This window comes from Aulonocara stuartgranti (genome assembly GCF_965226115.1).
Source record: "Aulonocara stuartgranti genome assembly, chromosome: 4".
Taxonomy (NCBI): Eukaryota; Metazoa; Chordata; class Actinopteri; order Cichliformes; family Cichlidae; genus Aulonocara; species Aulonocara stuartgranti.
In genome coordinates, this window is record NC_138942.1 from 13,697,510 (window position 1) to 13,720,968 (window position 23,459).

The 23,459-nt window shown below is 38.9% G+C and overlaps 4 protein-coding genes across 5 annotated transcripts in view; 2 read left to right on the forward strand and 2 right to left on the reverse strand.

Annotated features, from left to right (window-relative positions):
* Positions 1-2,370: 2,370 nt before the first annotated feature.
* Positions 2,371-17,749, forward strand: LOC309704171 (transmembrane channel-like protein 6). The gene is made up of 24 exons (XM_082529201.1): positions 2,371-2,594; positions 6,283-6,401; positions 6,520-6,651; positions 6,753-6,869; positions 6,967-7,096; positions 7,234-7,321; positions 7,399-7,650; positions 7,743-7,882; positions 7,972-8,116; positions 8,458-8,619; positions 9,587-9,738; positions 9,890-9,968; positions 10,139-10,236; positions 10,316-10,411; positions 10,494-10,569; positions 10,655-10,788; positions 11,428-11,604; positions 11,806-11,884; positions 14,955-15,029; positions 15,149-16,468; positions 16,594-16,679; positions 16,792-16,887; positions 16,977-17,123; positions 17,213-17,749. The coding sequence occupies exons 1-19, from the start codon at positions 2,551-2,553 to the stop codon at positions 15,006-15,008; spliced, it is 2,274 nt and encodes a 757-aa protein (XP_082385327.1). The 5' UTR covers positions 2,371-2,550; the 3' UTR covers positions 15,009-15,029; positions 15,149-16,468; positions 16,594-16,679; positions 16,792-16,887; positions 16,977-17,123; positions 17,213-17,749.
* On the reverse strand, positions 2,670-5,143 carry LOC309704174 (synaptogyrin-2-like). Its single transcript, XM_082529204.1, has 4 exons — positions 4,939-5,143; positions 3,887-4,124; positions 3,604-3,737; positions 2,670-3,521 (listed from the first exon to the last, which is right to left on the reverse strand). Exons 1-4 carry the CDS (start codon positions 5,029-5,031, stop codon positions 3,414-3,416), a joined length of 573 nt encoding a protein of 190 aa, XP_082385330.1. The 5' UTR covers positions 5,032-5,143; the 3' UTR covers positions 2,670-3,413.
* LOC309704175 (uncharacterized protein) overlaps positions 10,807-23,459 on the reverse strand; it is a 55,732-nt gene continuing 43,079 nt past the window's right edge. The window contains exon 4 of one of the 2 annotated variants that reach the window (XM_082529206.1): positions 10,807-11,264. In XM_082529206.1, the coding sequence (XP_082385332.1) occupies positions 11,233-11,264 (32 nt within the window). In that variant the 3' untranslated portion in view covers positions 10,807-11,232. Of the gene's footprint in view, positions 11,265-16,480; positions 16,502-23,459 lie in introns of those variants that run through there. The other variant, XM_082529207.1, reaches the window with a different exon arrangement.
* Positions 18,046-22,373, forward strand: cenpx (centromere protein X). Its single transcript, XM_082529208.1, has 5 exons — positions 18,046-18,128; positions 19,121-19,172; positions 19,253-19,306; positions 19,398-19,486; positions 21,176-22,373. The coding sequence occupies exons 1-5, from the start codon at positions 18,093-18,095 to the stop codon at positions 21,188-21,190; spliced, it is 246 nt and encodes an 81-aa protein (XP_082385334.1). The 5' UTR covers positions 18,046-18,092; the 3' UTR covers positions 21,191-22,373.

Below are 23,459 nucleotides of genomic sequence, written 5' to 3' on the forward strand. Positions count from 1 at the left end.
AACTTCCTCAAAACTTTTTTAACGCCGCCCCTGCGGCGATGCGTTCACGGGACTCCCGGAAGTTTAATTCCTCAACGCCGTGGATCTTACGGAGGCCGTGTTATTATGTAAACCTTGCTTTTACCGTGTTTGGTGTTCAAGGCCCCTTTTCCCACCCAGAACTGCTTTAATTCTTCATGGTGCAGATTCAACAAGGTGCTGAAAAGATTTTAGTGCATATTGACATGATACAGTGGCTGGACAGTGGCTCCAGATTTGCAAGCTGCACATCCATGATTCGGATTAACCAATCATGTGAACGATTCGAACACATCCCAAAGGTGCTCATTGAGCTAAGATCTAATGACTGTCGACCACTGAATGTGAGGTAAAGAAACCAGTTTAAGATGTTTCTGACCTTTACCTGTCAGAAGATGGTAGTCATAAAGGGATGGACATGGTCAGCAAGGTTATGGCATTTAAATGATGCTCAGCTGCTGCTAAGGGGCCCTAAATCTGCACAAAAAATAAAATAAATAATAATATCCCCACACCATTACACCACCGGCAGTAGCCTATACCACTGATACAAGACAGGCTGGGTAGACGCTTTCATGTTCAGAAATCAAGAATCATCAGTCCAGGTAACAGCTGTCTCGTTTTCTTGAGCCTGTGTAAATTGTAGCCTCATCCTCACGTTCTTAGCTGAGCTGGCAGTATGCCCATGGGGTCTTCTCCTACTGTAGCCCATCTATGCCAAGGTTCAAAGTGTTGCGTGCTCTTCTATATACCTTAGTTGTAACAAATGGTTATTTGAATAACGTTTGCCACAGATGAGCACAAAAAAAAAATCCCTCATCAAAAAAAAAATCTAATAAATTTTTACACAGCTGCATATCTGTTACATGCTGATTTTTTTTTTCATTTCACACAAACACTCATAATCAACAGATTTCTACTAAATTATCACTTCACACTGAGATGAAAAAAGAAACTGTTTTGCAGAAAGGGCAGGATCAAGTGTCCCTGAACCCTTCCTTAGTTCTACTGCAATAGTGCTAGGGTGCTGGGGGCTTTCTACGATGCAATTAGTTTTCCGTTTTCAGTCACCCATGCACCTCTTTGCATTTAATCATTAGCTATTTTGATTGTTATATAATAATAGACAGAAGACACCTGATTGTTTTGGGGTTCTCTCTATTATTGCAGGTCTTTACCTTACAATATAAAGGCAATTGTCATGATTTGGTGCTATATAAATAAAACTGAATTGAACTTAAGAGAACAAAAGGGCAAGTATTTGAGCACCACCAGGAGTCTATCTGCCTATCAGCTCCAAGCAGCCTGGATATTCTTCTTTGGCATCAACGAACAGTGCTGGGGTCTTAACTCAAAAACGAATGCATACTCCTGCGCTTTTGTGCAATAAAAATAAAGATACTGTTCACATCTCCACTCCTCCCCTTTGCCATCCGTTGACTGTAGTGCAAGTGCACAAGGAGAAAAAGGCATGTTTGATTTTTATGTTTTATTCCTTTGCGCCTTTGTAACGGAAGTAATGACATCACTTTAAAGTGGTTACTGAATTTAGTACAGCATTACATTATTACCTCAGTGCTGTGTGTTTATTGTCCTTCTGCATTCAGTTCTCATCTGATCTCTTCCTTTCGATAATTAGCTTATTTTTGCAAGGTTTGTGCTAGTCCCTCAAATTCACTACACCAGAGTGAGAACGGTCATTTCTAAAACAAGCACAGGGCTGGAAATAGCCATTTAACCATGAAGTAACCAATCATAATACTATTCACTCACCCACTCATAGGTAACCAAAAGGTCACGCACATTGAAACAAATTACAAAGCACAAACTATTTGCCAACAATGGTACAAAAATAATTATACAAGAAACAATGACATATACTCTCAAATGCATGAAATACAGTACTACAATACATTGGTTTTGCCTTTATTTCAAAAGCCTGTATATTTTTTCCTGCAACTCATTTAGCTTCCTAATATAATGTTGTAGTTTGTTATTATGACCACTGGAGGGTCAACCATAACTCAAAATGCTCATCTTATTCTTCCAGATGTCTTGAATGCAAATACAAATGTTTCCAGTGGAAAAAAATGAATTAGACGTATTTTCTATTATTGCTGTTGTGATTGTGTTACAGTTATTCATATACTTTGTCCCCATACAAAGAATGGTCATGAAATGGTATAGCAAACAACTGAAAGGAAACATTTATGTCTTTAAAGAGTCAAGAAAGACTAACCTAACCTCCTCCTCTTTGCTCTGTATTCATATTCAAATGATTAAAGAAAAAAAAAGAGATCGTAAATCAGGAAGTTGTTAATACCCCAGCGGCTATGATAAAGGTTGTGGCAGGATGTCACAAGTAGCAAAGCAACACTGTGAGGTTATCAGAGAAGTAGTTAGACAGTGTGACAAAATAAAGCATCATACTCATTTGCAGATAGTTTATTTTCAGAAGTGCAACACAGCACTGCTCCACTACACAGCAGACTTGGACGTCGTGTTTGAGATAAACGGTGATCATCAAAAACCATGGATTACAATGTGAACATTTGTGAAACAGATATCGACTACGAGTAAGTCTCTTTAAAAAAAAACAAACTATATATATATATATATATATATATATATATATATATATATATATATATTTTTTTTTTTTTTTTAATATTTTTCTGTGACGTAAGTAAGTAATAAAGATGTATTTCTATAGCACCTTTCCAGGTAAAATTACAAAGTGCTTCACTTCAAATAAAAATAGCAAAAAGGGGGAATAGACAATGAGACACAATAACATGCTACCTAAACGCTAGTTTGCAGTTTATTAATTTGGTTTGTCAGAGAAAAAATATAATGAAACTGTTACCACAAATCAACATTAATTAGATTAGGGTATTTCCTGTAAACATGTTATTTATGCACTAGTTTGCCTATAAAAACACATAATTCACATGTTCAAGGCCTGGGATAATAGGTGATGCGTTTAATGCCAGAGGAGTGCCGAGTGTCTGTTTTAACCATGACTAACGAGGAACACACATTTTCTCTAGTACAATTTAAAAATGTCTTGTTACACAGCTGATACAAACAACGCATACGAGCCTGAGGAGCAGAGCTTTTTCTAATCCGAACATTTTTTAAATAATCAAATGGAAAGTCTTTTACAGACGTAGCTTCTCATTGGTTGAAAATGGTTGAAGTAAACTGTAAATAAACAACAAACACATACAGGCTCCTTTTGTTTTACTTTTAGTAGCCTACATGTCCAATCTGTTTGGCTGCTGAAAGTCAGTCTCAAAGTTAATATTTGCTGCCTCGAATCCAAATCTCACCTGTGTGGGGTTTGAACAATCAAAGTCTATGCTGTACAGAGGGCACCGTGGGAGAGAGAACATCTATTCAGAATTTCCATTTCCAATGATTCTGGGAAATAAAGCAGTCAGCCACTCACAGGTGTTCAGGTTTACATTATACCTTCCGTATGCAACGTACGCCAAAACAGCCTGTTGAGAGAAATTTGAATTAGTACATTAATTGTTCGCACAAGAGATTCCAAACCAACTGTGAGTTGTATGTCAGACATACCCAGGTGATGATTGAGAAGAAGGAGAAAGCAACGGCAGCTCGGGCAGCATCGGCCATGACATATTCGGAGTTAGTTCTGGTCCACTGGTTGAGCAAGACACAGAAACAGATGAACCACAGGAAGGTCATAGCCGCTGTCAGGTGATTCAAAGCAGAGAAACAAATTCAGGGGAAAAGATTACAGCTGATGAAAGCTTCAAGTTATGACAGGCTGCACTTCCTTCTTTTGTACTCTTTTGTTCCTTTAATGAACTATATGGCATAGCAGTTAAAGCTGACTTACCGGAGAAGGCCAGATCTCCTTTGACAATGCGATCTTTCGCTGTGGCACTAGAGATCTTTGAAATGATGACGTCCAGGATGGGGAACACAACACAAGCCACAAAGGCCAGGACTCCAACTCCCACCGCATAGCTGCATGCGCATTCATTGTTGTTAAACATACAGGTGCCATTTGTTTTACTCGTGGGGCTATAGTAGCCTTGGTCTGAGATGGTTCCAAAAACAACAATGGCGAATACCTGCAAAGTGGAGACACTCAGGGTTCAGTCCCGGGTGAAGTTGCAAGATCGTGACATTGCAACATTGCAAGATTATGAAATTGCAAGAAAGCAGTCTAAAAAAAGAAAACAAAATAGAGACGCCTTTCTGAAGAAGTAGAGCTCTGTCAACATCAACTTGCTTGCCTACACAGAATATCAAACATAAAATAAACATGTTTGACATTTGTCCGGAAAAAAGATATTCACATAGTCCTGTAGGTGGGGCACTGCTCTGGACTACAGATCGGTGATTGCAGAGAGAAATCAAACTACTAACCTTCCACCTGTTTTACCTCCTCCTGCTGCAGCCACGGCAAACACTAAATAAATATATGAATATAAATACTTTAAAGCATTGACTTCCTCGTTTGTGATAGTGTTGATTTGCATCTTTAGTTGTCAAGTTATTTTTATATAGTCAATTAGCTACGCTTAGTATTGCATGATTAAGAGAAAATGCTGCTTAAAATTTTGTGCTATGAAAAAGGAAGCGCACCTTCTCTGACTTTTAAATGTAAATTTCAACTACAGGAGCAAAAAACTTTAAAGCCTTTAAGACATGTCACTCGTCATCAGGTGGCAGTGTGGTGACACAGGGTTATTTGCTACTATCGGTCGTTGCATAGTTTACATTTAATTTACATTTAATTAAAATGTTTAAACCTGTCTACACTGGGTGTTCATGCCTCATGTAGACAGGTTTAAGCACATATATCTAAAAGCCCGCATTAGTCACTACTTTGCAGTGAGTAATGTGGCTGGCTAACTCTGATACTAATATAATTTCACTCACCCAGCACAGGGTGCGCAAAACAGTCTGTTTTATAAATCTCCTCCAATCAAAAGAATCATTATCCAATGAGGGTAGATTGCCAGTGTTTTCCATTTTACTCCACAAAAATTGCCTATCAGACAGTTTTAAGTTAAAAAGAAAAGCCTTCCTATTACAGTTGGGTACTTTCGATTTGTTGAACAATCTTGCTGAAAAGCACCTCGTAGGTGCCGTGGAAACTGGCCTTACAACATGCTATGCATTAGTGTGAAAAAAAGAACAGGTTAATCTCGTTTGCAATGCATCTGCCAAGTGGATGAAAAGTTGTGAAAATGATGAACACGACGCGCACACTCATGGGGAGATGCCAGGCTATAACTGACAGTGTTTCTACTGTGTTTTTATTCTTTTTTTTATCCACATCTGCTTTTACTGCATTGTTGTGCTTAAAAATGAAGCCATTGCCAATCACAGGTTTTCCAGATTGCAGTTTTGCATGGTGATCAAAACCTGACGACACTGTGTTCGTAATTCCATCAATTCTAGCAAAATGCCCAACACAAAAAATGTAACCTATGGTCGAGCCGCCACTGTGTTTTAGAACTCTAAACACTCATATCTGCACCTCTGTCGTTACGTCTTGCGTACATGTTAACCATGATTTGAACCAAAAACTTTCCAATCTGGGTTCATCGCTCCATCAGACCTGCTGCCACTGATTTTCACTCCACTTCTTGTGCAACTTGGCATATCTCGGACAAACACTGAAAACATTTCTGATGAGGTTTCAGTGAATAGAAGATGGATTAAATAAAGTTTCGAATGCATCTTTTAGGTCCTGTTTTTGGTCTTACTTCGAATTTTTTTTCTATTTTTTATGGATTTTCAGATCCTGTCCATTTGCTGTATATATTATTTCCTTTTCCTTTTACGCTCGCTGCTTCTTCTTTTGTGGTCCACTTGTTTAATTTCCTCAAATTCGCAAGGACTCACTGACCAACATGCAAAGATATGCTTTTTTAAGTTTTCAGCTAATAGCTGTTTGAGCTAAAATATACAAGAGCCTAAAGATACAATTTAAAATGGTCAGTCGTGGTTGTTTTCTGAGTTGTCTTTGATGTGTAGACATAACGCTGTTTCCTCACTTGAGTTAGGGGCCATTTTTATGCATAAATGATGCAAAGTTAAGAGTTAGGCGGCGTAACAGATGAAAAAAGCACTCCCCTGAAAATAAGTGAAAAAGCAGCCAATGTCCAAAGAAAAACTCCAAAAGCTATTCATATAAAACAACATGAGCTATAAGTCCTCTTCATGTTGGTCAAAGGTTTTGGGGACTTTTGGTCATTATTCTGTTCATTGTTGTAGGAATCTGGCAGATGGAGAACCAGCTCAGGATTTCTCCTTCAATCCCATCAATGAGCCAGAAACCAGCACCCAAAATTGCCCTGAAATACTGGAGATGGAAGTCTTTAAAGAATGCACAGGTACAATGACTCAGTGTTTGCTGTTTACACCCCAGCGAAATGTTAGAATCCAATTTCTATCTGTAGTTTTATTTTTGATCTACAGATTATAAAACCTATAAAACCTATCATTTCGTAGATGTACAGTCAAACAGAAGCAGTTACACGAGTGACGAATCACACGACAGAGAAGAGATCAGCCATCTGCAGAGACACGGCTGGTCGGCTGCAACGGTAAAGGTGCTCGCCTCGATGCCTAGTCGCACTGCAGGTGAGGGGAAAATCTCTCCGTGCTGTCTAAATGTTTGCTAGGATTTATTCACACGTGTTAACTGCAACATTTGTTCAAAACGAAATTCCTCATCCACACAGAATTAAATAAATCCCGGCGAGTGCGATATCAGGCCTCATCCCATGAATCTCCTCACCTCTCCAGACCAGTCCAGGGTGCCTCTGTTCTGGCAGAGGCGGAGGAAATCAACACTGAAGGTGCCATTTGCTATTTTTTTGACAGGTGTTAACAAGTGTTTTCGTTCTACTTTTAACCCTCTCACTACAGTGAGATCTGACCTCTCTTATTCCACAGATTCCAATTTGTGCGCCGCTGAAAATAATATGGACCAGCTGGTGTCCAGCCTCCAAGGCCTCTCAGTGAGTGAAGGCACCCGCAAGCTGCGAGCAATGCCACTTAGCTTGGCAGATAAGATCGAAATCCGGTATGTGAGACACAAACCACTGGCGTGACCAGAGGAGTCGTGCAATGGAAATCACAATCAGTACTTTACGTCATCTTCAAGAATCTTAGAATCTATTTGGATGGCGTCTCACCATTTTTCTCCCTATCTTCTTCTAGAAAAGTTGCTTTCAGTTTAAAAACTGAAAGTTCATTCATCGGCAGAAATATACCCTGCTACACTCATCTAAGCATGTACATTTCAATGGTAAGTGCAAACAGCGTACACAGTGATAAGATTTCACCATGTGTGTAGGCGACACGCTCATGTTCCTTTCCCCTCAGACTTGGCGCCACTGCCTCTTTAGCTGCCTGCCCGTCTTCAGTTCGTTCAAATTGTGGCATTCAGCCTTGAAGACACTGAGCGGACGTTACGGAACCGGTGTGCTGTCCTACTTCCTTTTTCTGAGAACACTCCTGTTCCTTAACCTTCTCCTCTTTGTCATCACTGGCTTGTTCCTAATCATCCCACAAGGCATCAACCCTCCTCCTAGTCCTAAAGCAGACTTCAGTGGTATTGAGCTTCTCACGGGCACGGTAAGATGGCTGTACATCATATCCCAGCTGTATTTACAAGCTTATTTCAGCGACAAAGAAACCAGAGCTATCTTTAATGTTTTCGTTGACAGGGCTACTTTTCTGACAGCTTGATGTTTTATGGCTATTACTCCAGTGAAACGTTACCTGGAGACCAATACCGAATGCCAGCAGCCTATTTCTTTACCATCGGCTTCACCCTCTTCATTATCTGCATCATCCTTGTGTACAGGTTGAACTCTAACTCAATTACTTATGCTTTAATTCTATTTTTGTTGTGTCTTTTTTTTAATACTGTTTTTTTTGGGGGTTTTTTGACAGGTTGTCCAAATCCTTCGGAAAAAACTTTCAAGTCCTCAAATCTAACAAGAATCTGGCTGTGAAAGTTTTTTCTTGCTGGGACTTTAAAGTGAGCAAGAAGATATCTGTCAGACTCCAGTCTGAGAAAATCAGCACTCAGCTCAAAGTACGACTTTATATGAATACTCACTGAAGCGTGAAACGTTTCTTTTGGTTCTTGTTTTGTTGAAATTATTTTTAAAATAGACCAAACCAACCAAGTTATTTAAAAAGGGTTTCTTTACACTGAATGCTCTCTTGATGATTCTTAGCAACAAGTATTTCAGTTTTTGCAGCAGTCTTTGTCAGTTTGACATCACACATAGTAGTGTTTGTGGTTATCGTTTGCTCACAGGAACCTGATCACATGTTCACGTGTTATGTCACCCTCGGGGCCATGTCCTTAGTTTAAAAAGAACAAGCACCCTATTTGAAAGGCTTAGTTTACAAATGGTGCTTTTCCAACAGGAGCAGCTGTCTGAGATGATCAAGGGAGAAGACAAAAAGACCTGCATGCAACAACTTCACCGCCTTATTGTTCATCTGTTGGCGTGGACCGCATGCTTAATAAGCATTTTCTTGGGCACCATAGGAGTGCACAACCTGTCAGGAAAAAAAATCAACATCAAGGTACATTGTTGGGAAAAGGAAATGGTAGCATTCATGCACAGTCAAGCACCACTTTAAGTATGTAAATTTTAATTCCCCACCCACTGTGGTTAGCTACTTCTTCTTTTCTGCTAGACCTTTTGATATCTTTGTCTGTCTACTTTGTGTGATAATAAGCGCCCCCCACCCCACACGCACACACGCACACACACACACACACACACACACACACAACCCCCCCCAAAAAAGATACTGGTGTTTCAAAGCTTTTCTGTGCAAGGACAAATAATAATAGAAATAACAGGAATAATATAGAAGTAATAAACTTTTGTGTTATCATCTCACGACTCACAAGGCTCAAGATGGTCCTGAAAACCTGCATATACAGCGCGGTGAAAAAGTACTTGCCCTCTTCCTTATTTCGTAGATTTTTGCATATTGCACACGTTTCAGACCTTCAAAGTAAATGCAACATGCAGTTTTGACATTATTTCATTTATTAGGGGAAAAAAGCTGCCAAAACCTACCTGACAATGTGTGAAAAAGTAATTGCCCCTAAACCTAACAGCTGATCATATCACCCTTGGCTCAGCTTTCTAAAACATTCGGTTCATCACAGTTAATTCATGATTTAACAAGACAGGGCAACTACTTTTTCACAGCACTGTACATACTCAAAGCGGTGTCGCCAATTTCACTCTTCTCTTTCTGAATAAGTCTAAAGACAGTTCTTTAGTAATAACGCAGAATCAGTCAACGTTAGAGAACTGCAGATTGACTTCCAGTATAACCTGGACACGTCCCCATGATGTCAAACACAACTGCAGGTAGATGGTGTAAGAGGATTACTGATACTATAGCAATACTTCATTTTTAAATATCATGGTTGTCAAGACGATCTCACTTCAGTTGCATATAATGTTTAAGCGGAACTTCATTTCCTGTTTTGATTATAACTTGTCGGTCTGCATTTTTCATTGTGATTTAGACCACTTTAAATCTGCCCAAAGACACTGAGTTGCTGGTCTTGTCAGCAGTGGTGTCGGGCATTAACCTGTTACTCCCTGGCTTCTTCAACCTGTGCGTTTGGGCAGAGCAATATGAATCACCTGGCACACGTGTCTATGTCTCTGTCTTCAGGTAAGGAAAAAAAAAAAGGAAAACACGCAAAAGAAGTTTTCAAATGAATAACATAGTTCAACACGATGTAAAATTATTGTCTTTGTTATGTGATTTGATTTTTATAAAGTTTAAATATTTATAATAAAGTATTTGATCATTTATTTTTCAGGAACCTGCTGTTGAAGGTCAGTGTTATTGGAGTTCTATGTTATCGCTGGCTGGAGAGCATTCCAGCCAATGGTCTGGAGGTTAGTAACATCCTCACGCTCTTACATGATTCAGCACTCAGTTACTGTATGCAATCGTTTTTATTCCTTAAAGAAAGCTTTTTGCACGCAGATGTTTAACACATGCGATATTATAGCTACAGTTTTGGAATCTGAAAGCATTTAACATCCACATTTTTACATTTTTTCAGTGTTGGGAGAGTTCAGTTGGCCAAGAACTGTACCGGCTCCTTGTGATGGACTTCATCGTTACGGTGCTTTACACTTTTTTGGGAGAGTTCCTATGGAGGCAAGTTTACCAGTTAGAGCAAGATCGGGTGATTGGTTTTACTTCTGTTTTAAGCCAAAACCTAATTCTTCCCTTCTAGGGTCTTTTCCCAGACAATCCTGCAAAAGAAAAGAAAGCCAGTGTTCGACATTGCTCGTAATGTGTTGGAGCTCATATATGGGCAAACTCTTACATGGTGATTATTCAGTAAAAACACAGCTTTAATATCAGCGATAAAAAGGAAAATCAGTGGTCATGTGTTGCATTTCTTCTTGTAGGATCGGAGTTCTGTTTGCACCACTTCTTCCTGGAGTCCAACTAATAAAACTGATTGTGTTGTTTTACATGAAGAAGGTTGGTAGAGTGTGTATGCAGTGGGGCTGTAGTACCGTATGCCAAGACTGCATTGCAAACATGACTCTTCCTCTTTGTTTTCCAGAGAAGTCTCATTCTCAACTGTCAGGCCTCGAGAAAGCCCTGGAGGGCCACTCAAATGACAACGCTGTTCATTTGCATACTGTGGTTCCCCTCATTTCTTGGCACTGTCGTGACTATCATTTATACAGTATGGACGTAAGTATAACAATCTTCTTGGAATGCACGTAAGCGTTTTCATGCTTATAGCGTGAAAATGCTTGTGAGCGTTTCAAAACCACAAACACGCAGCTCGCTAAAAACAAACCTTAAGTAAAACAACAATCTCTTAAGTACAAACTAAAACTACAACTGGAATATTTTTACCCTGAAGGTAAATGGCCTGGAAATGGCATTTTCTCAAGAAAGACCAAAACCAATAGTTTCAACTTAACGATTACAATCTATGTATTCAAATCTTTCTATATTCACTTGCTACTGTGAAGTAACAGGCTAGACACTCTTTTGCCTTCAGACCTGCTGTAATGAATCAACACTGAGCTGTAATCACACAGGAAGAAAACAAAAACAGGAAATAAGAGTAGGACAAGAGACATCTGGTAGATAAGCAGGCTGAAGGTTCCCACGTGATTCATCTTGAGTTCACTTGGAGTTTTCTCTCTGCGAATTCAAAACTACAGGAAAAGACAATGAGTTTACAAACTCATCAACTGATTCAGATCAGAGTAAACAAAAAAACACGAGACATAAAGGATCAGGCTAAAAAAAGATGATATATATATATATACACACACTCTTTACTGTATCCCCTTAAATGCATCTGCCTGTCATGCACAGAATCAAACCCTCGGAAAAGTGCGGCCCTTTCAGGAATCTCACAACAATGTTTGAGGGAGGGCAGATGTCGACCAGGCACCTGGAGGATGCTCATCCAATCCTGAAGTGGCTCAGTTGGGTCTACGACTGTTTGGTAGAGAATCCAGTGTTTCTATTCCTCGCCAGTGGAGTCTTTCTGTGAGTGGTAATGATTACGCTCCTGTTTCCGCTATGTATTTCATTTCATTAATTAGCAAGTCAGCGTTGTTTGTTGGTAGCAATTCGTAGCAGCAAGCATCTCCTCCATTGAAACATTTAATGTTCGTGACTTACAGAAATGGTTTTACGCTCTTAAAATTTTGAAATGATCCATTGCTATTTTTGCTTTTGTTTTTGCAGAATGGTGATATACTTTCAGGCTCAAGTTGTTGATGGCCAGAGGAAAATCATCAGCCGGTTAGAAAAGCAGATTGAAAATGTATGCATGAGTTTGTCTATGTTAGCGGCATTTGTGAGTTTAAGCGCTAACACTCGCACCATGTTAAGGCTGACACTGATGGCGTACTTTTAAAATGTACAAGTAGCATTTGAACCGCTTTTAGCATTTCCCCTGATGATGGCAGCGGAGAAAAAAAAGGCATCGCTAAAGATGTGAAAATTCCTTCTGAGTTGAGAGACAGAAATGACAAAAACGAATTCAGCATCCTAGTTTGAATTCATCATCTGAGTATATATGGTTATGTTAAAATTCTTCTTTCGTCTCTTCCCTCCTGGTTTTCACTTCTTCCTCCTGTCTTTTTGTCTGTGACATCATCTCTAAAGCTTGCAGCCTACGGTCTCTTCTTCACCTCCCTTTTATACTGTCCTTTGCTTTGGATGGTTGACCCAGGTATTTAAACTCATCCATCTTCAGCACTTCTACTCCCCTCATCTTCACCTTTCCACCTGCTTCCGTCTCATTCATACACATATACTCTGTCTTACTTGTACTGATTTTCCTTTCTCTTCTCTCCAATGCATGCCTCCAGATTTCCACTCTCTCTTCCTCCCGTTTTACCGACACCCAATCATTTGGACATTTAATACACGCTTTAATTCTTTTCCTGTCTTGATCATTGTAACTGACTTTTCATGTGCTTTTTATAATGCCGCTTCATGGTGATCTGAACAGACAAAAGAGCTTCCAGTGCTACTGAAAGGGCTTGCTACAAGCGTTCAAAGATCTGTGAAACATAGTCCAAAACATTAGTTTTATTGGATTGTGCAGAAGTTGTTATTTAAATAGTTTTAAAAGACCCCTGCACTGAATAACCAAAAACAACTTCAGCTGGGCTAAGACACAGGGATCCTTGTTTAGCTTCCCGTATTGCACATACCATTAGTGGAACTCCTTCATCCCAGTCATTACCAATAGCCAAACAGCACTTCTGCAGCATAGATTTAATAGTCTGGTGCCACCTTTCCAGAGCTCCCTAGGACTCAGGATGACAGGCACTAGAGACCACATGTTTAACTACTAATAGTCTGCATGACCTAGTTAAAGAGCACTCAAAAGAATCTGTTGTTGGATGAACACAATTTAATCATGGCACCTATTTCCACGTGATTTAACCAAGTACAATAACCAATTTTTGACCATGTCAAACCAACACATTTGGCATTTGGTGGTTTAACGTAATCAGATTACATTGGATCAACGTAGTATACTTACATTGAGTTGAAGTGATTTATTTAAGTATGAAATCTGTTTTAATTCATTCTACACAAGTTAAGGAAAACGCAAAGAAATCTTGTTGCTTGAATAACTACTTTGTTAAGCAAGACAATTACTGCTAGTCTTGCGTAATGAACCAATACAGGGGTTGATGATTTTATAGAGAAAAACAACCATTTACACTTAGATTCATGGGTAATGCAGAATCACCAATTAACCTAACTCTAATTACACACAGCAAACTAGCCAGATTGTGGATTTGAACCCAGGTCCTTCTTGCTTTGAGGTAACAGCATTAACCATCACACCACCAAGCTGTCAACCCAGGCTTAACAAACTAGGAAAGCTATGATTACAAGGCTTGATGCAGCATTTTCTGTACGTTTTTGTCCTTGACAGGTTAAACCGCAATAAATAGCAATGCCATACACGTGGTGTGGGTGTAGTTGTCTGCCTCTTAAAACTCCAGCGATTTTCCTGCAGTTTGACATCTAATGTGATTTTCGTGAGTCCAGGCAATGAACCACTCTTACTAGATTGTATCATGTCATCTCAACAAGAACAAATTAAGTTGCTGAATTTCATGCAGATGCTACATGATTTAATTACGTTCACCATAGAAACATGAAATTATTTAGTTCAAATTACAAGTTGTACATGTAACAACCACCCAATTTCATCTTTTTGAGTGTGTTTTGATAGAAAATTTATGCCTTTGTCTGTCTGAACTACTTTGGATTTTGGGAGGCCAAAGATGGTAAAAAAGCCTTTATGATTAGAGGAGCTGACTCACTCAAGGGCAACAAATCAGTGACTATCAGTGACCGAGATCTACCAGTATCCCTCAGGACTTTTATAGTTTGCTCAACCTCTGGTTTGCTTGTTAAAGGCAAAGATCCCTGAAAGATAAATTGTTCAAAACATGGATCAGGCTCTGGGTTTGAATTGTTTTAATTAACCCCACCCCGGCTCCAACTTCCAAAGTTCAAACTCTGTCTGATGGTTTGGGCTTTATCCTGAGCCTCCAACTGCTAAACATTCCTTGAGAAATGCTTCTTCCTTTATTCCAGGAAGTGAAAAGAACTAATTGAGCTAGGTCAAGTGGTTATTTTTGCAATTTTGGGTGTGTCTCGATAGCAGCCAATTCCCCATCATCCACTGGCAGAGCAAATTTTGCTTGTGTAGATCTATTAGGTAAAACTGGAGGACAAGATGAACCGAGCCCAAAAGTTTGTTTGAGACTACATTTCTTAGATCTCTCATAAGCATTTGCTTGCTCACATTTAATTCAAAGTGTTATGCTATGGACGACAAATCATCTTTTCTACACAAATACAATTCCGTCCATGAAGCTTCCTTCAGAAACTTAAGTCAGAAGCAACAGCTGCCATACTCAGTCCTGTTAACAGTCACCAAAAACACAAGATAAGATAAGAAACATAACATATAACTTTCACTATCTAGTGTTTGGTTGAGAACAGGACAGATCAGTCAGAGTTAACAACCAACATCAAGCTAGCCACAAACATAAACCTATCAAAAAGACCCGACGTGGGTAGGCTCCTGCCTACATAGCAGAGCTTATAACAGCAGTCAGCTTCTCTGATCGTCGGTTTATAGTTCCACACTATTTATAACCAGAGGTGACCACGCTTTTCACGCAGTAGCTCTAAAACTTTGAAACAGCCTTTCTCAGCTCATCTGGTTGGCTCAGTCAGTATTTTATTACAGTTTTTAATTTATTGAATCAATTTATTTTTTAATAACTGCTGAAATCAATTTTTTGTCATTATTAATGTCAATGCATTGTGTTTTGTTTTAATGCTGTTCAAAGGAGGGTAAGGACAAAAAGTTCCTCATCGCCAAATTACAGGATTTATGCAAATAATCATCCCACTTCCCCTCAAGGGTGAGTATTCTCAATACTGCAGCTCTTCACTGAGGCTACATAATTTTTGTTTTGTTTAGGTTTTTTTTGCTTTGCACTGGTATTTCAAGTCAAAAGATGAACTTTCTTTTCTTCCCCAGTCTCTGGCTGAACACTGTGAACAAAGTGCACTCTCTCACTACACATCTCTCACTACGCAGCAGTTTGGCTCACTGAGAAGTATTTTGGCTTCGATATTATCTCAAAGCTGAGTTGATTGTCCAGATAAACAGGAACGTCTAAAACATGCTACAAACATGAACAAAATAAAAGTAAAATCAGTAACCGTGAAGTTTGCTGTTTTTAAATATATGTTAATCTTGGTCATCTCTGAAAACTGAATCACTGACAGTTGGCACCTCAGCAGGGTTATTAATATTTATTTATAGGCTTTTATTATCACAGTGTACAATGATCTTCAATGTATTTTACGACAAGACAAAATAAAATTTCTTCTTTGTTTTTGTCCCTGTTGTTTCTTTTATCTGATGGCAAGTGTTAAATTCCGGTTCTTTCGGATTCTTTACGGCCAAAAAGACACGGCTCAAAAGTGGTCTTTTTACTTTAAAAAATGATCTTTATTTTACATATCCGGATATGGAGACCTTAGCACACAACACACAACCCAAGATTCTTTAAAATCAGTCATCATGAATACCTTCACAATGGATTTCTTAAGAACACATTCCACATGACATTGTTTAACCGGTAAAATATGCAGAAGTGCGAAAGAAAAAGTAAAGTGGGGTCCTGTTGGATATGTTGTCAGTGAAGAACGACTTTTGCCTGACTGTAAAACCTTTTGAGAACACATAAAGGTTATGTGAGTAAAAACTTACCTGAGCTGACTTGAAGTTGTTCTTTGATCTTTTTGTTCTTCTTCTTTTCCAGTACAAACAAATTGAGTCATATTCATGGTATAGACCACCAAGTTCTAGTCAGTTCATCCTTGAGTTCAAGTGAACAATTGAAGAACATTTGCCAAATCTGAAGGAATATGTTTCATCAAAAGAAATAAAAATATTATAATTATTTTATTTACATTTTTTTTACTGTTTCAATGAGAAAAGTCCAGCTGGATGAACCAACGGTCTAAAAATATGACAACTTGCTCCTGCGTACCACCATGTCCAAATACAGTAAGTTAACTAGCACATTGCTACATTAACAAGTTTTCAGTAATGCCAGCCGTCCCTAGCCACCATACAGTTTCCCAGTAGCTGCTAAACAAGTTAGGTAACTCTGAACAGTTATTCAAAAATTCTTCCTGACTTTCCTTCATGAAAACACAAGAATGAAAGTGGGAGGAGTTTTCCTACCTTACATATTAACCCACTTTGCAGCAGGTTATTTCATTCTTTACCTTGGTCTAATCTGAAGTGCAGGTTTGTCTCACATCCGACTCTCAACAATGACTTCTGGTAAGTAAGGGCTTTCTTGATTTCATGTCTCATCTTTAAAGAAAATGAAATTACAAATTGTTGTGCGACTGCTTTAGATGCATCACCCTTCTATGTTATAATTTTCTTGCTCATCTTTCCCCCAGGCGGCATGAAGACAGCGCCTAACAAAAGGCCGTACATCTGTATTCCGAAAAAACTCATAGATCTTTTGGCCGAGCAATATGAACTTGTAAACAACTTTTCTCATTCCCATATCTTTGAGCAAAGCTATCATTTTATTTCCTTTTATCTTTTTATGTTTAAATGTTTCATGAAGCTCTTGAATTTCTGCTATTTAACAGGAACATGGACTGCTTGTAGAAGATCTGAATCCCTATATAAATGAAGGATATATACAAGCTTACTTCCGAGAATGGGGCACCGTCAAATCATGCAAAGTAAAGACTAAAGAAAAAAACTATTGGTTTGCTTTTTTTTCCTACAAGAGACCTGCGATAAATACTTTCTGTTTTATACTGGATCTTAGATTAGGAAGAATCCCAACTCTGGGAAACAAAAATCGTTGGCCTTTGTGAAGTTTTCTTGTGAGGAAGAAGCAGACATGGCAGACTGGGTCGGTCCTCACAATATCGGTGGAACAGAAGTTAAAGTGAGGCGCTTTGTTACTTTCAAGGTGAGCAAATGACAACTATTTTATGTTAGGGACTTTTCCAATCACAGCCTATCATAATTAAATAATATTTTTTTAAAAATGTCTTGCAGGGTGAGGAGGATTCAGAGCAAGGGGTTGATGGAGCCACAGTTAAACCTCGACCACGGCCTTCAATGGGTCTTGGCTACCTACTCGAAGATGCTCAGTGGTTAGACGAAGATGAATGAATAAACAAAGCTTTGATCCAAAGTTGACCAGCTTGAGGGCATTGGTTGTTATGTCAGTACCATACACGAGAACATACAACCTAATGCACATGTATTTATGTATGTATTTCTCTTAGTTTTACTAATAAGTTTTACTTACTTACCCATAACTGTGAATTTCTGGCTAAACAATATTTTTTTGTTTATTGCATATTTTGTAAATGTATTGTGTTTATGACATTTTAGTTAAATGTTTGTAAAGGACCTACAGATGTCACACTATAAGTGAAGTTAGTCATGTATTCCTTTGTCCAGCCACTGTTGGTGAATGTGACATGATTGTTGACTTTATGGTAACAAGACAAAATTGTGAAGTTGTAAGAAAATATTAGTTATTGTTGGTTTTCTTTGCTCAGGAATAAATACAAAGAAGTCAAAGGATTCGTGCTCTTCTGTGTTGCTGTTTTTCTGTTTTTCCTCCTATGGTAAATGTTTTATTTGAAATACTATTTGCGAAAACCAAAATATTTTTGTTCGTTTATATTATTTTGTTGTGTATTATATATAGCAAGAAAAATATTTATAAATACATCTAATATATATATATATATATATATATATATATATATATATATATATATATATATATATATATATATATATATAATTTCAAATCTTTCTGTAAAAGTCCTGTGTACTGTACCGTCTACATGAGTTTTGCGTCACGGGTCAACAGCCAATCGCTACGTAGAGCGCCAAGTTTCTTCTACAGCGTAAAAACAACATGGCGGAAAAGGACGTAGAAATTTCCTTTAAGAAGGTAGGAGCAATCAGCCGTTTGTTTTTAAGTGTTTATGCCTGCTTGTCCCCCCTCGTGTTTTAATAAAAAAAGCGAACTTCTTTGTCGCCGACTTGTGTGTTTCCACGCCCACCATATAAACACAACATGTTTTGTCAGACGACAGCTAACACTTTACATCTTGTTAAGATATTCAGATATTGCGGGGAATAACATTGTAACTACCACGCCGAATAAAAGACTGGGTCCTAGCGATTGCTTTAAGACCACACTTTCCAGGACAACTTCCGTTTTTTGCGCGGACAGCGGAGAGCCCTTTAAATCGCCAAATTCACCAAAGACGTTTGGTTGGCGAAAACTCGAGAAGGAATTCGACGGACAAACTTAGCTTGAAAGCCAAATACGGGTTTTTTCAAAAGTGGATACGCAGGCAGGTTTTGTTGTGTCTGTGTTGCGTTCATTTGTTATTTTTACTAAATCGTGTCTGTTTTGCTTTGTTAGTGCTTTACTAATACACTCAACAAAAATATAAACGCAACACCTTTGTTACTGCTCCCATTCCCCATGGGATGGACGTAGAGACCTAAAATTCATTCCAGATACACAATATAACCATCCCTCCCAAACAGTGGTCACAAATCAGTCCAAATGTGTGGTAGTGGGCACATCTGCAATATTGAGATAATCCATCCCACCTCACAGGTGTGCCACATCAGGATGCTGATCTGACATCATGAGTAGTGCACAGGTGTACCTCAGACTGCCCACAACAAAAGGCCACCCTGGAATGTGCAGTTTTTTGCGCTATTGGTGACCACTGTTTGGGAGGGATGGTTATATTGTGTATCTGGGATGAATTTTAGGTCTCTACGTCCATCCCATGGGGAATGGGAGCAGTAACAAAGGTGTTGCGTTTATATTTTTGTTGAGTGTACTTTCTTTGGCCAGCTACTCAGTGGAAAACCTTATGACTAATACACTCTCCCACTTTATGTGCTCTGTTCTGCACACAGGATACAGTAAGCAAACTTTTGTCTAGTTTCTTCAAAGAAGACAAAACAAAACGTGAGTGGGATAACTATGCTGTTATCAGTGTCGTCTTGCTCTCTATGTGACCGTGCTGATGAAATGCCACTGTGTTGCAGTAAGCGGAGATGCCACACTGCTCATGGTAGAGATGCTTAAAGTGTTCGTGCAAGGTAAGGAGCTTTGACACAGTTGCACAACATTTGAGACACAATAACAGACTGGCTAATGATAACACTCTGAAGCTGTTATCTCCTTTTTCAGAGGCTGCTGTGAGATCACAGAAACAAGCCGAATCTGAGGACTGTGACCAAGTAGACATTGAACATTTTGAAAAGATCCTGCCTCAGCTGGTATGTGGCTCAACAGGCTCAAGAAATGTTTTCGTTTCACTTATTTCCGCTTGTTTGCATAGTCTTATCTTTAGCCCAGATTACAGCTAATACTTAAAAATAATGGGATTACTGGGCAAGTTTTTATTTTTCTTTGCAGTAAAATATATTTGTTGCATTAGCTTTTGCACTTTGTGTATGGTTCGGGAACAGCTTCTACAAATCAAAATCATCATGGGTCTTCTGCTGAACTATCTAATATTATCTATATTTAAATGGTCCATCTACTCACTTCCTTCATGCTTTTTGTTTCTCACTTTGAAATCTAAGGCAGTAGACACTGCAATAGACAGCTAGTGACTATGTCTGACTGGTATTTAGGCATATTTCACAGTGATGCAAAGCACAGTATTTAGAGTACTTTTTAACATAAAATTTTTAGTTGCAAAAATGCTGTTTTCATTCACCTTTCATGCAGTAATGATCCAATATGGCAATATTGTACAACAAAAACAAAAATATCAGTAAATGGCCTCATCCGAATGCAAGAACATTCTGTAATTTCCAGATGGTAATCTAATTATAACTGAGAAAATAACTTTGTAAGCATGCACTTTGCCCTGGAGTTTAAAATACACTAAGTTATGAAAAGCTCAACAAGTATTGTAATATCATTCTTAAGTATTTATAGTAAAACAATTAAGATTAATTAAAAAGGGATTAGTAGCTCATGTCACATGGGTAGTATTCTGGTACTGACTACCAGAATGAATGCTACAAGAATTGTAATATATATGAAAATCCTACATTGTTTAGCTTTCAGTAACTCTAAGTATATTTTAAACCTGGTGTCTTGTAATTAAACTGAATTATAAAACTCTTCCAGGGTAGCAAGTCTTGAAACAGTAGCTAGAGTAGGCCTTTAAAATGAAAGATATGCACATATTTGACAAATCATTTTCTAATCTAATCTCTGTACCATCTGTAAATTACAAAACTGTGTTCTGTTCAGAGCAGACTATCTGCTGATGTTTTTAACTTATTTTTCTCAATCCAACAAAGCTTTTTTATCAAATGCCATTTTTAAGACGTAGAATGTTATAAAGTGTTTTTGCAGTATTGATAAAAACATCTGTATACTAATCTTTTGCAATGTGCATTTGTTATTAGCGTGTGCTCAAATATGGAACTTTATAGGAGAGCTTGATTTTTTTTGTTGATGTTTTAACAGCCAAATACTCTGAGATTTTCTTCATGTATCAGTCCCAAATTACAGATCCTGCTTTGTTTTGATGGTTAAAGAAGGCGGTGAAAAATTCTAGCTTTTATCTTTAATAGGTTTTGAGGTCTTTATGCTCAATGACTGCTTCTGATTTTATTCCATTAAAAAAAAGGCCTGAAAGTAGGTGGAATGGCCTTTTAGAAAAGAAAAAAATCCGGAAAGATATTTGATATATGAAGCTGAAATGTTGCAGCACTCATTATATATGTTCACACTTTTAGGCACATTGGAGATGGTTGAGTAGAAAATGTGATGATTTGAAATGGAGTGGTAATGCAAATTTTTTCTGGGGATACGTAAACGAAAACCTTAAATGTGTAGATGCTATGAGAGCTATCATTAATCTCAAATGTATTTAACCTTTCTGCAAAAGACTTTTATGTCTGCTGTCTGACAATCTCAAATTTCTTCAATTTTCTCCAACACAGCTTCTGGACTTCTAGCACAGTGATACCACAAGATGGAGCCAGAGTTCTGCTGAGATGTCTCTCGATCAACAGTCCCCCCTTCCACAGTTCCACCAGCTAAAACTTTTCATTTTTTAGTATGACTGCAGTTTCATAAATCCCCAAATCTGAGATAACGTTGAGATTATGTTTTTATTGGAGCTGCACGATTTTAGCAGGAAGCCCCATTGCAATCCGCACGCTACCACGCCACCACCAATAAGGGCCACCTGTGCTCCTGTGTGCAACAACAGGTGCTTCCAGCATGCTCCGTGGCGCCCTTCATCAAAGCCTCCCGGAGCAGTTGGAAGCAATTAGAGTAATAAGGGGAGCAGCCAGTCCCTTAGATGATGACAAGTGCCAGGAAAAAAGGAGTACCCCCTCCGGCCACTTTGAAGTTCCCTTTTGCTGTCCTGCGATGTTTAGTTAGAGGAGGGGGGGAGGGCAAAGGGGACCTCTGGCACAGAGGGAAAGTTGAATGGGAGTGTGTGTGCACGTATGTGTGCGTGTGTTAGCCAAACACGGCCAGAGACCACACGCGTAGATATTCTATTTGAAGGGAAACATAACAAAACACATTGGAACATGGTCCAAGAAGAGCAGGCTGTAATTCTGAAGGTAAATAAACAAAAGAGGCGAGTAGTGGAGGTGCTCTCTCTACTTTCATCACAGCACAGGGAGGGAGAGGGCGGGGGGTGAAGCTGGGCCTACAAGGAAGAGGGTAATGTGGGGTTTTCTAACCTGAGCGGCTCTGATGGTTTTCCACCAGCGGTGTGTTTGACCAACGCGTCCTCGCTGTGAGTCAGCATCGCTGTGCAACACCTCGCAGTACTTATTTGTGGGGCTCTTGGGTGACTTACGAATGCTACTCACGTTTACACCTGGAACCAACTTAGGCTAAAACCAAGAATCCAGCCCTGAATAGGTGTTCAAGGACACGACACCTGGAATTTGACCCAGCATCTTTTTAGTAAGGCTCACGCTGGATTTGTTGTTTCCCAGGGGTAACTTCCAGACCACACTTTCTTGTAAAAAAAGAAAAAAAACTTGAGCACAGCTTAAGTCATCACCAGAGGAAGAAAAAAAATTGTAAAGGGTTTCGTTTTGTGCGTAGCCTTTGTGGAGATTAACTCAAATTGAAATGGATCTTTCCCAACAGTTGATTCTTGTGCACAAAATAAAAAAGATTATTATCTTGGATCTGTCACTGTTTTTTTTTTTCCTCCCCTCCTTATGCGTGTTAGTGGAGAAAATTCATCTGAAGTCGGTATTATTAAACATACGAAAGCAGTTAGGACAAGAATGGGGAGGGGCATTGTAGAGAGTAATGAGTTAAAGCTTTTCTTGATCATACATTAAAGGCAGGGAGTGTCGACAGCCAGTCCAGACGCTTTGGAGAAGCTCCGCAGTGAGAAGCTTTTCCCAGGAGACGGAGACTGATCTGTCTCCAGCTCCTGCCTGGTCTTTGGACAGCGCCGCACGTGGGATCGGGCACTCGGCATGGCTTCAATACATCCACAGTCAATGTCAGTAGAAGCACCTGTGACTGCCATGATGGATCTTCATCTTTTTTGTTAAATTTGGCAAATTAATTAATAATCAGTGGGACTGTCAATGACAAAACTGACCCATTATGATTAAATATAACTGAGGTTATTGTCATTCTAGGAATGCCTGATCTATGTGGCTGTCTACTTTAAAGAGAGCTGGATGTTTACATAGCTCTGATAAGTTTGTGGTTCATGGTAATGTTTGTCTGGGGTGGAGTTGTCTGCATTTGTCTAAAGTGTCCCTGCGAGAGTATGTCAGGATTATGTCAGATTTTTCTCCTTAATTCTCCATTTACAACTCGGTGGTGTTTTTCTTCTGTTAGAGTCTCTGTCTCCAAATTTCTGACATCTCAAAGCTCCTTTCCTCTGAGGCCCAAAGCAAAAGGCTGTGACATGTCATCATAATACGCCCCTTTCTCCCTGATTGCTGGCTTTTTTGCAATGGCAACATTCAACCAGTCAAAGAGTATGAGCTTACATCAAAGTCAAGGGCTTACATGGCCCATAAAATATTTAGCTTTACCATGATTATGTGTTAAAAACCATTTAAAGTGCCAAGTAGAACATTGCCATTACTAATGCTGCAAGTCTGAACCCTTTTCAGGCAGCAGTCCTTCAGCTTCTTTAAACATTTAGTTCTGAAAAAAGCCATTCTGAAAGTCGAGAATCATAATCCAAATGTGGCGACAGGTGTTATCGGCCTGTTGCCATTTTAT

Coding starts and splice junctions, on each gene's coding strand:
- LOC309704171 (XM_082529201.1), top strand. CDS start 2,551: ATGGATTACAATGTGAACATTTGTGAAACAGATATCGACTACGA. Junction 6,402..6,519: donor AGTCTTTAAAGAATGCACAG/GTACAATGACTC, acceptor ATCATTTCGTAG/ATGTACAGTCAAACAGAAGC. Junction 10,570..10,654: donor TGTTGTTTTACATGAAGAAG/GTTGGTAGAGTG, acceptor TTTGTTTTCCAG/AGAAGTCTCATTCTCAACTG.
- LOC309704174 (XM_082529204.1), bottom strand. CDS start 5,031: ATGGAAAACACTGGCAATCTACCCTCATTGGATAATGATTCTTTTGAT. Junction 4,125..4,938: donor TTTTGCGCACCCTGTGCTGG/GTGAGTGAAATT, acceptor TCCACTTTGCAG/GTATTCGCCATTGTTGTTTT. Junction 3,738..3,886: donor AGGAGATCTGGCCTTCTCCG/GTAAGTCAGCTT, acceptor ATCACCTGACAG/CGGCTATGACCTTCCTGTGG.
- cenpx (XM_082529208.1), top strand. CDS start 18,093: ATGGCGGAAAAGGACGTAGAAATTTCCTTTAAGAAG. Junction 18,129..19,120: donor TAGAAATTTCCTTTAAGAAG/GTAGGAGCAATC, acceptor TTCTGCACACAG/GATACAGTAAGCAAACTTTT. Junction 19,307..19,397: donor GCTTAAAGTGTTCGTGCAAG/GTAAGGAGCTTT, acceptor CTCCTTTTTCAG/AGGCTGCTGTGAGATCACAG.